Source organism: Oncorhynchus keta, chromosome 21 (genome assembly GCF_023373465.1).
Source record: "Oncorhynchus keta strain PuntledgeMale-10-30-2019 chromosome 21, Oket_V2, whole genome shotgun sequence".
Lineage (NCBI taxonomy): Eukaryota > Metazoa > Chordata > Actinopteri > Salmoniformes > Salmonidae > Oncorhynchus > Oncorhynchus keta.
This window is the reverse complement of record NC_068441.1, coordinates 34,544,152-34,558,023: the sequence shown is the minus strand read 5'-3', so window position 1 is coordinate 34,558,023 and position 13,872 is coordinate 34,544,152. Positions and strand designations below refer to the sequence as shown.

Here is a 13,872-nt window from a genome sequence, read left to right as displayed (position 1 = left end):
TATGGGTAATCGAGACACAGTGCTTCTCTACCATCCCGCCCTTTTTATTGAGATGAGTGGAGGACTATGGGTAATCGAGACACAGTGCTTCTCTATCCTCCCGCCCTTTTTATTGAGTTGAGTGGAGGACTATGGGTAATCGAGACACAGTGCTTCTCTACCATCCCGCCCTTTTTATTGAGTTGAGTGGAGGACTATGGGTAATCGAGACACAGTGCTTCTCTACCATCCCGCCCTTTTCATCGAGATGAGTGGATGACTATGGGTAATCGAGACAGTGCTTCTCTATCCTCCCACCCTTTTTATCGAGATGAGTGGAGGACTATGGGTAATCGAGACAGTGCTTCTCTATCCTCCCGCCCTTTTTATCGAGATGAGTGGAGGACTATGGGTAATTGAGACACAGTGCTTCTCTACCATCCCGCCCTTTTTATTGAGATGAGTGGATGACTATGGGTAATCGAGACAGTGCTTCTCTATCCTCCCACCCTTTTATCGAGATGAGTGGAGGACTATGGGTAATCGAGACAGTGCTTCTCTATCCTCCCACCCTTTTCATCGAGATGAGTGGATGACTATGGGTAATCGAGACAGTGCTTCTCTATCCTCCCACCCTTTTTATCGAGATGAGTGGAGGACTATGGGTAATCGAGACAGTGCTTCTCTATCCTCCCGCCCTTTTTATCGAGATGAGTGGAGGACTATGGGTAATTGAGACACAGTGCTTCTCTATCCTCCCGCCCTTTTTATCGAGATGAGTGGAGGACTATGGGTAATCGAGACAGTGCTTCTCTATCCTCCCGCCCTTTTTATTGAGATGAGTGGAGGACTATGGGTAATTGAGACACAGTGCTTCTCTACCATCCCGCCCTTTTTATTGAGTTGAGTGGAGGACTATGGGTAATCGAGACACAGTGCTTCTCTACCATCCCGCCCTTTTCATCGAGATGAGTGGAGGACTATGGGTAATCGAGACAGTGCTTCTCTATCCTCCCACCCTTTTTATCGAGATGAGTGGAGGACTATGGGTAATCGAGACAGTGCTTCTCTACCATCCCGCCCTTTTTATTGAGTTGAGTGGAGGACTATGGGTAATCGAGACACAGTGCTTCTCTACCATCCCGCCCTTTTCATCGAGATGAGTGGAGGACTATGGGTAATCGAGACAGTGCTTCTCTATCCTCCCACCCTTTTTATCGAGATGAGTGGAGGACTATGGGTAATCGAGACAGTGCTTCTCTACCATCCCGCCCTTTTTATTGAGATGAGTGGAGGACTATGGGTAATCGAGACAGTGCTTCTCTACCATCCCGCCCTTTTTATTGAGTTGAGTGGAGGACTATGGGTAATCGAGACAGTGCTTCTCTACCCTCCCGCCCTTTTTATTGAGTTGAGTGGAGGACTATGGGTAATCGAGACACAGTGCTTCTCTACCATCCCGCCCTTTTCATCGAGATGAGTGGAGGACTATGGGTAATCGAGACAGTGCTTCTCTATCCTCCCACCCTTTTTATCGAGATGAGTGGAGGACTATGGGTAATCGAGACAGTGCTTCTCTACCATCCCGCCCTTTTTATTGAGATGAGTGGAGGACTATGGGTAATCGAGACACAGTGCTTCTCTACCATCCCGCCCTTTTTATTGAGATGAGTGGAGGACTATGGGTAATCGAGACACAGTGCTTCTCTACCATCCCGCCCTTTTTATTGAGTTGAGTGGAGGACTATGGGTAATCGAGACAGTGCTTCTCTACCCTCCCGCCCTTTTTATTGAGATGAGTGGAGGACTATGGGTAATCGAGACAGTGCTTCTCTACCATCCCGCCCTTTTTATTGAGATGAGTGGAGGACTATGGGTAATCGAGACAGTGCTTCTCTACCATCCCGCCCTTTTTATTGAGATGAGTGGAGGACTATGGGTAATCGAGACAGTGCTTCTCTACCATCCCGCCCTTTTATCGAGATGAGTGGAGGACTATGGGTAATCGAGACACAGTGCTTCTCTACCATCCCGCCCTTTTTATTGAGATGAGTGGAGGACTATGGGTAATCGAGACAGTGCTTCTCTACCATCCCGCCCTTTTTATTGAGATGAGTGGAGGACTATGGGTAATCGAGACAGTGCTTCTCTACCATCCCGCCCTTTTTATTGAGTTGAGTGGAGGACTATGGGTAATCGAGACACAGTGCTTCTCTACCCTCCCGCCCTTTTTATCGAGATGAGTGGAGGACTATGGGTAATCGAGACAGTGCTTCTCTACCATCCCGCCCTTTTTATCGAGATGAGTGGAGGACTATGGGTAATCGAGACAGTGCTTCTCTATCCTCCCGCCCTTTTTATTGAGATGAGTGGAGGACTATGGGTAATTGAGACACAGTGCTTCTCTACCATCCCGCCCTTTTCATCGAGATGAGTGGAGGACTATGGGTAATCGAGACAGTGCTTCTCTATCCTCCCGCCCTTTTTATCGAGATGAGTGGAGGACTATGGGTAATCGAGACAGTGCTTCTCTACCATCCCGCCCTTTTTATTGAGTTGAGTGGAGGACTATGGGTAATCGAGACAGTGCTTCTCTACCATCCCGCCCTTTTATTGAGTTGAGTGGAGGACTATGGGTAATCGAGACACAGTGCTTCTCTATCCTCCCGCCCTTTTATTGAGATGAGTGGAGGACTATGGGTAATTGAGACACAGTGCTTCTCTACCATCCCGCCCTTTTCATCGAGATGAGTGGAGGACTATGGGTAATCGAGACAGTGCTTCTCTACCATCCCGCCCTTTTTATTGAGATGAGTGGAGGACTATGGGTAATCGAGACAGTGCTTCTCTACCATCCCGCCCTTTTATTGAGATGAGTGGAGGACTATGGGTAATCGAGACAGTGCTTCTCTATCCTCCCGCCCTTTTATTGAGATGAGTGGAGGACTATGGGTAATTGAGACACAGTGCTTCTCTACCATCCCGCCCTTTTATTGAGATGAGTGGAGGACTATGGGTAATCGAGACAGTGCTTCTCTACCATCCCGCCCTTTTATTGAGATGAGTGGAGGACTATGGGTAATCGAGACAGTGCTTCTCTATCCTCCCGCCCTTTTTATTGAGATGAGTGGAGGACTATGGGTAATTGAGACACAGTGCTTCTCTACCATCCCGCCCTTTTCATCGAGATGAGTGGAGGACTATGGGTAATCGAGACACAGTGCTTCTCTACCATCCCGCCCTTTTATTGAGATGAGTGGAGGACTATGGGTAATCGAGACAGTGCTTCTCTACCATCCCGCCCTTTTATTGAGATGAGTGGAGGACTATGGGTAATCGAGACAGTGCTTCTCTATCCTCCCGCCCTTTTATTGAGATGAGTGGAGGACTATGGGTAATCGAGACACAGTGCTTCTCTACCATCCCGCCCTTTTATTGAGTTGAGTGGAGGACTATGGGTAATCGAGACAGTGCTTCTCTACCATCCCGCCCTTTTATTGAGTTGAGTGGAGGACTATGGGTAATCGAGACACAGTGCTTCTCTATCCTCCCACCCTTTTCATCGAGATGAGTGGAGGACTATGGGTAATCGAGACACAGTGCTTCTCTACCATCCCGCCCTTTTATTGAGTTGAGTGGAGGACTATGGGTAATCGAGACACAGTGCTTCTCTACCATCCCGCCCTTTTATTGAGTTGAGTGGAGGACTATGGGTAATCGAGACACAGTGCTTCTCTACCCTCCCGCCCTTTTATTGAGATGAGTGGAGGACTATGGGTAATCGAGACAGTGCTTCTCTACCATCCCGCCCTTTTATTGAGTTGAGTGGAGGACTATGGGTAATCGAGACAGTGCTTCTCTATCCTCCCGCCCTTTTTATCGAGATGAGTGGAGGACTATGGGTAATCGAGACAGTGCTTCTCTACCATCCCGCCCTTTTTATTGAGTTGAGTGGAGGACTATGGGTAATCGAGACACAGTGCTTCTCTACCATCCCGCCCTTTTATTGAGTTGAGTGGAGGACTATGGGTAATCGAGACACAGTGCTTCTCTACCATCCCGCCCTTTTATTGAGTTGAGTGGAGGACTATGGGTAATCGAGACACAGTGCTTCTCTACCATCCCGCCCTTTTATTGAGTTGAGTGGAGGACTATGGGTAATCGAGACACAGTGCTTCTCTACCCTCCCGCCCTTTTATCGAGATGAGTGGAGGACTATGGGTAATCGAGACACAGTGCTTCTCTATCCTCCCGCCCTTTTCATCGAGATGAGTGGAGGACTATGGGTAATCGAGACAGTGCTTCTCTACCATCCCGCCCTTTTTATTGAGTTGAGTGGAGGACTATGGGTAATCGAGACAGTGCTTCTCTACCCTCCCGCCCTCTTTTTATTGAGATGAGTGGAGGACTATGGGTAATCGAGACACAGTGCTTCTCTACCATCCCGCCCTTTTTATTGAGATGAGTGGAGGACTATGGGTAATCGAGACACAGTGCTTCTCTACCATCCCGCCCTTTTTATTGAGTTGAGTGGAGGACTATGGGTAATCGAGACACAGTGCTTCTCTACCATCCCGCCCTTTTATCGAGATGAGTGGAGGACTATGGGTAATCGAGACACAGTGCTTCTCTATCCTCCCGCCCTTTTCATCGAGATGAGTGGAGGACTATGGGTAATCGAGACAGTGCTTCTCTACCATCCCGCCCTTTTTATTGAGTTGAGTGGAGGACTATGGGTAATCGAGACAGTGCTTCTCTATCATCCCGCCCTTTTATTGAGATGAGTGGAGGACTATGGGTAATCGAGACACAGTGCTTCTCTACCATCCCGCCCTTTTTATTGAGTTGAGTGGAGGACTATGGGTAATCGAGACACAGTGCTTCTCTACCATCCCGCCCTTTTTATCGAGATGAGTGGAGGACTATGGGTAATCGAGACACAGTGCTTCTCTATCCTCCCGCCCTTTTTATCGAGATGAGTGGAGGACTATGGGTAATCGAGACAGTGCTTCTCTACCATCCCGCCCTTTTTATTGAGTTGAGTGGAGGACTATGGGTAATCGAGACAGTGCTTCTCTATCCTCCCGCCCTTTTATCGAGATGAGTGGAGGACTATGGGTAATCGAGACACAGTGCTTCTCTACCATCCCGCCCTTTTTATTGAGATGAGTGGAGGACTATGGGTAATCGAGACAGTGCTTCTCTACCATCCCGCCCTTTTTATTGAGTTGAGTGGAGGACTATGGGTAATCGAGACACAGTGCTTCTCTACCATCCCGCCCTTTTTATTGAGTTGAGTGGAGGACTATGGGTAATCGAGACACAGTGCTTCTCTACCATCCCGCCCTTTTTATTGAGTTGAGTGGAGGACTATGGGTAATCGAGACACAGTGCTTCTCTACCATCCCGCCCTTTTTATTGAGTTGAGTGGAGGACTATGGGTAATCGAGACACAGTGCTTCTCTACCATCCCGCCCTTTTTATTGAGATGAGTGGAGGACTATGGGTAATCGAGACACAGTGCTTCTCTACCATCCCGCCCTTTTATCGAGATGAGTGGAGGACTATGGGTAATCGAGACACAGTGCTTCTCTACCATCCCGCCCTTTTTATTGAGTTGAGTGGAGGACTATGGGTAATCGAGACACAGTGCTTCTCTATCCTCCCGCCCTTTTATTGAGATGAGTGGAGGACTATGGGTAATCGAGACACAGTGCTTCTCTATCCTCCCGCCCTTTTATTGAGATGAGTGGAGGACTATGGGTAATCGAGACACAGTGCTTCTCTATCCTCCCGCCCTTTTCATCGAGATGAGTGGAGGACTATGGGTAATCGAGACACAGTGCTTCTCTACCATCCCGCCCTTTTATTGAGATGAGTGGAGGACTATGGGTAATCGAGACAGTGCTTCTCTACCATCCCGCCCTTTTTATTGAGATGAGTGGAGGACTATGGGTAATCGAGACAGTGCTTCTCTACCATCCCGCCCTTTTATTAGGAGATGAGTGGAGGACTATGGGTAATCGAGACACAGTGCTTCTCTATCCTCCCGCCCTTTTTATTGAGATGAGTGGAGGACTATGGGTAATCGAGACAGTGCTTCTCTATCCTCCCGCCCTTTTTATTGAGATGAGTGGAGGACTATGGGTAATCGAGACACAGTGCTTCTCTACCATCCCGCCCTTTTTATTGAGTTGAGTGGAGGACTATGGGTAATCGAGACACAGTGCTTCTCTACCATCCCGCCCTTTTTATTGAGATGAGTGGAGGACTATGGGTAATCGAGACACAGTGCTTCTCTACCATCCCGCCCTTTTTATTGAGTTGAGTGGAGGACTATGGGTAATCGAGACACAGTGCTTCTCTATCCTCCCGCCCTTTTTATTGAGATGAGTGGAGGACTATGGGTAATCGAGACACAGTGCTTCTCTATCCTCCCGCCCTTTTTATTGAGATGAGTGGAGGACTATGGGTAATCGAGACACAGTGCTTCTCTATCCTCCCGCCCTTTTTATTGAGATGAGTGGAGGACTATGGGTAATCGAGACACAGTGCTTCTCTATCCTCCCGCCCTTTTTATTGAGATGAGTGGAGGACTATGGGTAATCGAGACACAGTGCTTCTCTACCCTCCCGCCCTTTTTATTGAGTTGAGTGGAGGACTATGGGTAATCGAGACACAGTGCTTCTCTATCCTCCCGCCCTTTTTATTGAGATGAGTGGAGGACTATGGGTAATCGAGACAGTGCTTCTCTACCATCCCGCCCTTTTTATTGAGTTGAGTGGAGGACTATGGGTAATCGAGACACAGTGCTTCTCTACCATCCCGCCCTTTTTATTGAGATGAGTGGAGGACTATGGGTAATCGAGACAGTGCTTCTCTACCATCCCGCCCTTTTATTGAGTTGAGTGGAGGACTATGGGTAATCGAGACAGTGCTTCTCTACCATCCCGCCCTTTTCATCGAGATGAGTGGAGGACTATGGGTAATCGAGACACAGTGCTTCTCTACCATCCCGCCCTTTTCATCGAGATGAGTGGAGGACTATGGGTAATCGAGACAGTGCTTCTCTATCCTCCCGCCCTTTTATCGAGATGAGTGGAGGACTATGGGTAATCGAGACAGTGCTTCTCTACCATCCCGCCCTTTTTATTGAGATGAGTGGAGGACTATGGGTAATCGAGACAGTGCTTCTCTATCCTCCCGCCCTTTTTATTGAGATGAGTGGAGGACTATGGGTAATCGAGACACAGTGCTTCTCTACCATCCCGCCCTTTTTATTGAGTTGAGTGGAGGACTATGGGTAATCGAGACAGTGCTTCTCTATCCTCCCGCCCTTTTTATTGAGATGAGTGGAGGACTATGGGTAATCGAGACAGTGCTTCTCTACCATCCCGCCCTTTTCATCGAGATGAGTGGAGGACTATGGGTAATCGAGACACAGTGCTTCTCTACCATCCCGCCCTTTTCATCGAGATGAGTGGAGGACTATGGGTAATCGAGACAGTGCTTCTCTATCCTCCCGCCCTTTTTATCGAGATGAGTGGAGGACTATGGGTAATCGAGACAGTGCTTCTCTACCATCCCGCCCTTTTTATCGAGATGAGTGGAGGACTATGGGTAATCGAGACAGTGCTTCTCTACCATCCCGCCCTTTTTATTGAGTTGAGTGGAGGACTATGGGTAATCGAGACACAGTGCTTCTCTACCATCCCGCCCTTTTTATCGAGATGAGTGGAGGACTATGGGTAATCGAGACACAGTGCTTCTCTACCATCCCGCCCTTTTCATCGAGATGAGTGGAGGACTATGGGTAATCGAGACAGTGCTTCTCTACCATCCCGCCCTTTTTATCGAGATGAGTGGAGGACTATGGGTAATCGAGACACAGTGCTTCTCTACCATCCCGCCCTTTTCATCGAGATGAGTGGAGGACTATGGGTAATCGAGACAGTGCTTCTCTATCCTCCCGCCCTTTTATCGAGATGAGTGGAGGACTATGGGTAATCGAGACAGTGCTTCTCTACCATCCCGCCCTTTTATTGAGATGAGTGGAGGACTATGGGTAATCGAGACAGTGCTTCTCTACCATCCCGCCCTTTTTATTGAGTTGAGTGGAGGACTATGGGTAATCGAGACACAGTGCTTCTCTACCATCCCGCCCTTTTTATTGAGTTGAGTGGAGGACTATGGGTAATCGAGACAGTGCTTCTCTACCATCCCGCCCTTTTTATTGAGATGAGTGGAGGACTATGGGTAATCGAGACAGTGCTTCTCTACCATCCCGCCCTTTTTATTGAGTTGAGTGGAGGACTATGGGTAATCGAGACAGTGCTTCTCTACCATCCCGCCCTTTTTATTGAGTTGAGTGGAGGACTATGGGTAATCGAGACAGTGCTTCTCTACCATCCCGCCCTTTTTATCGAGATGAGTGGAGGACTATGGGTAATCGAGACAGTGCTTCTCTACCATCCCGCCCTTTTTATTGAGTTGAGTGGAGGACTATGGGTAATCGAGACAGTGCTTCTCTACCCTCCCGCCCTTTTATTGAGTTGAGTGGAGGACTATGGGTAATCGAGACAGTGCTTCTCTACCATCCCGCCCTTTTATTGAGATGAGTGGAGGACTATGGGTAATCGAGACACAGTGCTTCTCTATCCTCCCGCCCTTTTTATTGAGATGAGTGGAGGACTATGGGTAATCGAGACAGTGCTTCTCTACCATCCCGCCCTTTTATTGAGATGAGTGGAGGACTATGGGTAATCGAGACACAGTGCTTCTCTACCCTCCCGCCCTTTTATTGAGTTGAGTGGAGGACTATGGGTAATCGAGACAGTGCTTCTCTACCATCCCGCCCTTTTATCGAGATGAGTGGAGGACTATGGGTAATCGAGACACAGTGCTTCTCTATCCTCCCGCCCTTTTTATTGAGATGAGTGGAGGACTATGGGTAATCGAGACACAGTGCTTCTCTACCATCCCGCCCTTTTCATCGAGATGAGTGGAGGACTATGGGTAATCGAGACAGTGCTTCTCTACCCTCCCGCCCTTTTTATTGAGTTGAGTGGAGGACTATGGGTAATCGAGACACAGTGCTTCTCTATCCTCCCGCCCTTTTTATCGAGATGAGTGGAGGACTATGGGTAATCGAGACAGTGCTTCTCTACCATCCCGCCCTTTTTATTGAGATGAGTGGAGGACTATGGGTAATCGAGACACAGTGCTTCTCTACCATCCCGCCCTTTTATTGAGATGAGTGGAGGACTATGGGTAATCGAGACAGTGCTTCTCTACCATCCCGCCCTTTTATTGAGTTGAGTGGAGGACTATGGGTAATCGAGACAGTGCTTCTCTACCATCCCGCCCTTTTCATCGAGATGAGTGGAGGACTATGGGTAATCGAGACACAGTGCTTCTCTACCATCCCGCCCTTTTCATCGAGATGAGTGGAGGACTATGGGTAATCGAGACAGTGCTTCTCTATCCTCCCGCCCTTTTATCGAGATGAGTGGAGGACTATGGGTAATCGAGACAGTGCTTCTCTACCATCCCGCCCTTTTATTGAGATGAGTGGAGGACTATGGGTAATCGAGACAGTGCTTCTCTATCCTCCCGCCCTTTTTATTGAGATGAGTGGAGGACTATGGGTAATCGAGACAGTGCTTCTCTATCCTCCCGCCCTTTTTATTGAGATGAGTGGAGGACTATGGGTAATCGAGACAGTGCTTCTCTATCCTCCCGCCCTTTTATTGAGATGAGTGGAGGACTATGGGTAATCGAGACAGTGCTTCTCTACCATCCCGCCCTTTTCATCGAGATGAGTGGAGGACTATGGGTAATCGAGACACAGTGCTTCTCTACCATCCCGCCCTTTTCATCGAGATGAGTGGAGGACTATGGGTAATCGAGACAGTGCTTCTCTATCCTCCCGCCCTTTTTATCGAGATGAGTGGAGGACTATGGGTAATCGAGACAGTGCTTCTCTACCATCCCGCCCTTTTTATTGAGATGAGTGGAGGACTATGGGTAATCGAGACAGTGCTTCTCTACCATCCCGCCCTTTTTATTGAGTTGAGTGGAGGACTATGGGTAATCGAGACACAGTGCTTCTCTACCATCCCGCCCTTTTTATTGAGATGAGTGGAGGACTATGGGTAATCGAGACACAGTGCTTCTCTACCATCCCGCCCTTTTCATCGAGATGAGTGGAGGACTATGGGTAATCGAGACACAGTGCTTCTCTACCATCCCGCCCTTTTCATCGAGATGAGTGGAGGACTATGGGTAATCGAGACACAGTGCTTCTCTACCATCCCGCCCTTTTCATCGAGATGAGTGGAGGACTATGGGTAATCGAGACAGTGCTTCTCTATCCTCCCGCCCTTTTTATCGAGATGAGTGGAGGACTATGGGTAATCGAGACAGTGCTTCTCTACCATCCCGCCCTTTTTATTGAGATGAGTGGAGGACTATGGGTAATCGAGACAGTGCTTCTCTACCATCCCGCCCTTTTTATTGAGTTGAGTGGAGGACTATGGGTAATCGAGACACAGTGCTTCTCTACCATCCCGCCCTTTTTATTGAGTTGAGTGGAGGACTATGGGTAATCGAGACAGTGCTTCTCTACCATCCCGCCCTTTTTATTGAGATGAGTGGAGGACTATGGGTAATCGAGACAGTGCTTCTCTACCATCCCGCCCTTTTCATCGAGATGAGTGGAGGACTATGGGTAATCGAGACACAGTGCTTCTCTACCATCCCGCCCTTTTATTGAGTTGAGTGGAGGACTATGGGTAATCGAGACACAGTGCTTCTCTACCATCCCGCCCTTTTTTATTGAGTTGAGTGGAGGACTATGGGTAATCGAGACAGTGCTTCTCTACCCTCCCGCCCTTTTATTGAGTTGAGTGGAGGACTATGGGTAATCGAGACAGTGCTTCTCTACCATCCCGCCCTTTTTATCGAGATGAGTGGAGGACTATGGGTAATCGAGACACAGTGCTTCTCTATCCTCCCGCCCTTTTATTGAGATGAGTGGAGGACTATGGGTAATCGAGACAGTGCTTCTCTACCCTCCCGCCCTTTTTATTGAGTTGAGTGGAGGACTATGGGTAATCGAGACAGTGCTTCTCTACCATCCCGCCCTTTTATTGAGATGAGTGGAGGACTATGGGTAATCGAGACACAGTGCTTCTCTATCCTCCCGCCCTTTTTATTGAGATGAGTGGAGGACTATGGGTAATCGAGACAGTGCTTCTCTACCATCCCGCCCTTTTTATTGAGATGAGTGGAGGACTATGGGTAATCGAGACACAGTGCTTCTCTACCCTCCCGCCCTTTTATTGAGTTGAGTGGAGGACTATGGGTAATCGAGACAGTGCTTCTCTACCATCCCGCCCTTTTATCGAGATGAGTGGAGGACTATGGGTAATCGAGACACAGTGCTTCTCTATCCTCCCGCCCTTTTATTGAGATGAGTGGAGGACTATGGGTAATCGAGACACAGTGCTTCTCTACCATCCCGCCCTTTTCATCGAGATGAGTGGAGGACTATGGGTAATCGAGACACAGTGCTTCTCTACCATCCCGCCCTTTTCATCGAGATGAGTGGAGGACTATGGGTAATCGAGACAGTGCTTCTCTACCCTCCCGCCCTTTTATTGAGTTGAGTGGAGGACTATGGGTAATCGAGACAGTGCTTCTCTACCCTCCCGCCCTTTTTATTGAGTTGAGTGGAGGACTATGGGTAATCGAGACAGTGCTTCTCTACCATCCCGCCCTTTTATCGAGATGAGTGGAGGACTATGGGTAATCGAGACACAGTGCTTCTCTATCCTCCCGCCCTTTTATTGAGTTGAGTGGAGGACTATGGGTAATCGAGACAGTGCTTCTCTACCATCCCGCCCTTTTTATTGAGATGAGTGGAGGACTATGGGTAATCGAGACACAGTGCTTCTCTACCATCCCGCCCTTTTTATTGAGATGAGTGGAGGACTATGGGTAATCGAGACACAGTGCTTCTCTACCATCCCGCCCTTTTTATCGAGATGAGTGGAGGACTATGGGTAATCGAGACACAGTGCTTCTCTATCCTCCCGCCCTTTTTATTGAGATGAGTGGAGGACTATGGGTAATCGAGACAGTGCTTCTCTACCATCCCGCCCTTTTTATTGAGATGAGTGGAGGACTATGGGTAATCGAGACACAGTGCTTCTCTACCATCCCGCCCTTTTTATTGAGTTGAGTGGAGGACTATGGGTAATCGAGACACAGTGCTTCTCTATCCTCCCGCCCTTTTTATTGAGATGAGTGGAGGACTATGGGTAATCGAGACAGTGCTTCTCTACCATCCCGCCCTTTTTATTGAGTTGAGTGGAGGACTATGGGTAATCGAGACAGTGCTTCTCTACCATCCCGCCCTTTTTATTGAGTTGAGTGGAGGACTATGGGTAATCGAGACACAGTGCTTCTCTATCCTCCCGCCCTTTTTATTGAGATGAGTGGAGGACTATGGGTAATCGAGAAACAGTGCTTCTCTATCCTCCCGCCCTTTGCTATTCCAGAATACAGAGTGTTTCATAATGGTCCATTTAAATTCCACCAGTCAGGGTAATACAACCAACTTACTGTTGCCAATTCAGCGGGAGTTTAGCTTCGTAAAACCTTGATGTCCACTGTATTATAGTAGCCTGAAGGAACACCTACTCTCTAGCTCTACCTCTTCTCCCGCTCCACAAAAAGTCACCTTTTTAGATTAGATTTTTCAGGAGCATTATCCCCAGGAGAAAATGTGGTTTCACTTCCACTGAGAAGAAAATTAACCAAAAAGAATCCTCTAAAAGCCATATTTTAAAAGCTTCCTTAAAGAGCTGCAGCTCTATTCACTTTCACTCTCTAGTAATTCTATTAACATAGCCATATACGTTACTGATGTAGCTATTCATTTCAACGAGGTTGTTAATGAGTGGTGGATGTTGGATGTGTGTGTGTGCTGCATTGGTTCAGTCTCAATTTACTCCAGTGGCCCACCATCTCATAGGGGAAGAAACAGCCCCACCCATGTCGCATCATTATGTGGTACTTACTTTGTTACCATGGTAGCCTGGCCACGCCCAATGACGTAGTATGATTGGCACCTCTCTTGTGTTCCAAGGCAATGGCAGTGTGTCAAGCGTACCAGTGAACCAGCCGCCCATTAAGCTGGCGGGGCTGATCGAAGGGGCCAAGTACCGCCTGAGGGTGTACTCCAACGAATACCACAGCATCTCCAGCAATGTTGTCACCTTTGAGACCAGCGCAGGTGAGTCTCCACCTGCCAGGTGAGGAGGGATGGTACATAGCCAGATCAGGTCATATCAGATAGCCTGGGTGCCAGTCTGTCTGCATCAGCCCAGTCTAGGAGTCTATAGCAGGCTAATGCAGAGACATGACAGCACCCAGGCTACAGAGACCCCATGGATACCCAAGTTCCCTAACAATGAGGTCTGTTGGGTCAGATCACAAGGCTAGGAGTCTATAGCAGGCTAATGCAGAGACATGACAGCACCCAGGCTACAGAGACCCCATGGATACTCCAGTTCCCTAACAATGAGGTCTGTTGGGTCAGATCACAAGGCTAGGAGTTGATATAGCTCCAAGGAGTTGGTATTGAAGTGAAGTTATTCAACTGTAGTGTAGAGGGACTGTTTTGATTCTGTTCTTCAGAATTGGGAGTTCTGAACTTCGTGGAATATCGATTTAGCTGTTTATGATGTCTTGATTTTCCATAGGAGTGTATTCCATGTGGTAAGAATAATCCAATGAAAGGTAATGTGTGATAGGCTCATGAGTAAACAAGTCATATACAATGGATCTGATACTTTGATCTGTACTTTACTTTTCTATCTTTGCTTT

General features: G+C 48.2%; 1 protein-coding gene across 6 annotated transcripts in view; it reads left to right on the top strand.

The window, feature by feature from the left end:
• The window catches only part of LOC118399689 (neurofascin-like), a 183,155-nt gene that overhangs the window by 146,449 nt on the left and 22,834 nt on the right, over window positions 1-13,872 (top strand). For all 6 annotated transcript variants that reach the window (XM_052473750.1, XM_052473749.1, XM_052473751.1 and 3 more), the window contains one exon: window positions 13,133-13,279. In XM_052473750.1, the coding sequence (XP_052329710.1) occupies window positions 13,133-13,279 (147 nt within the window). The remainder of the gene's footprint in view (window positions 1-13,132; window positions 13,280-13,872) is intronic.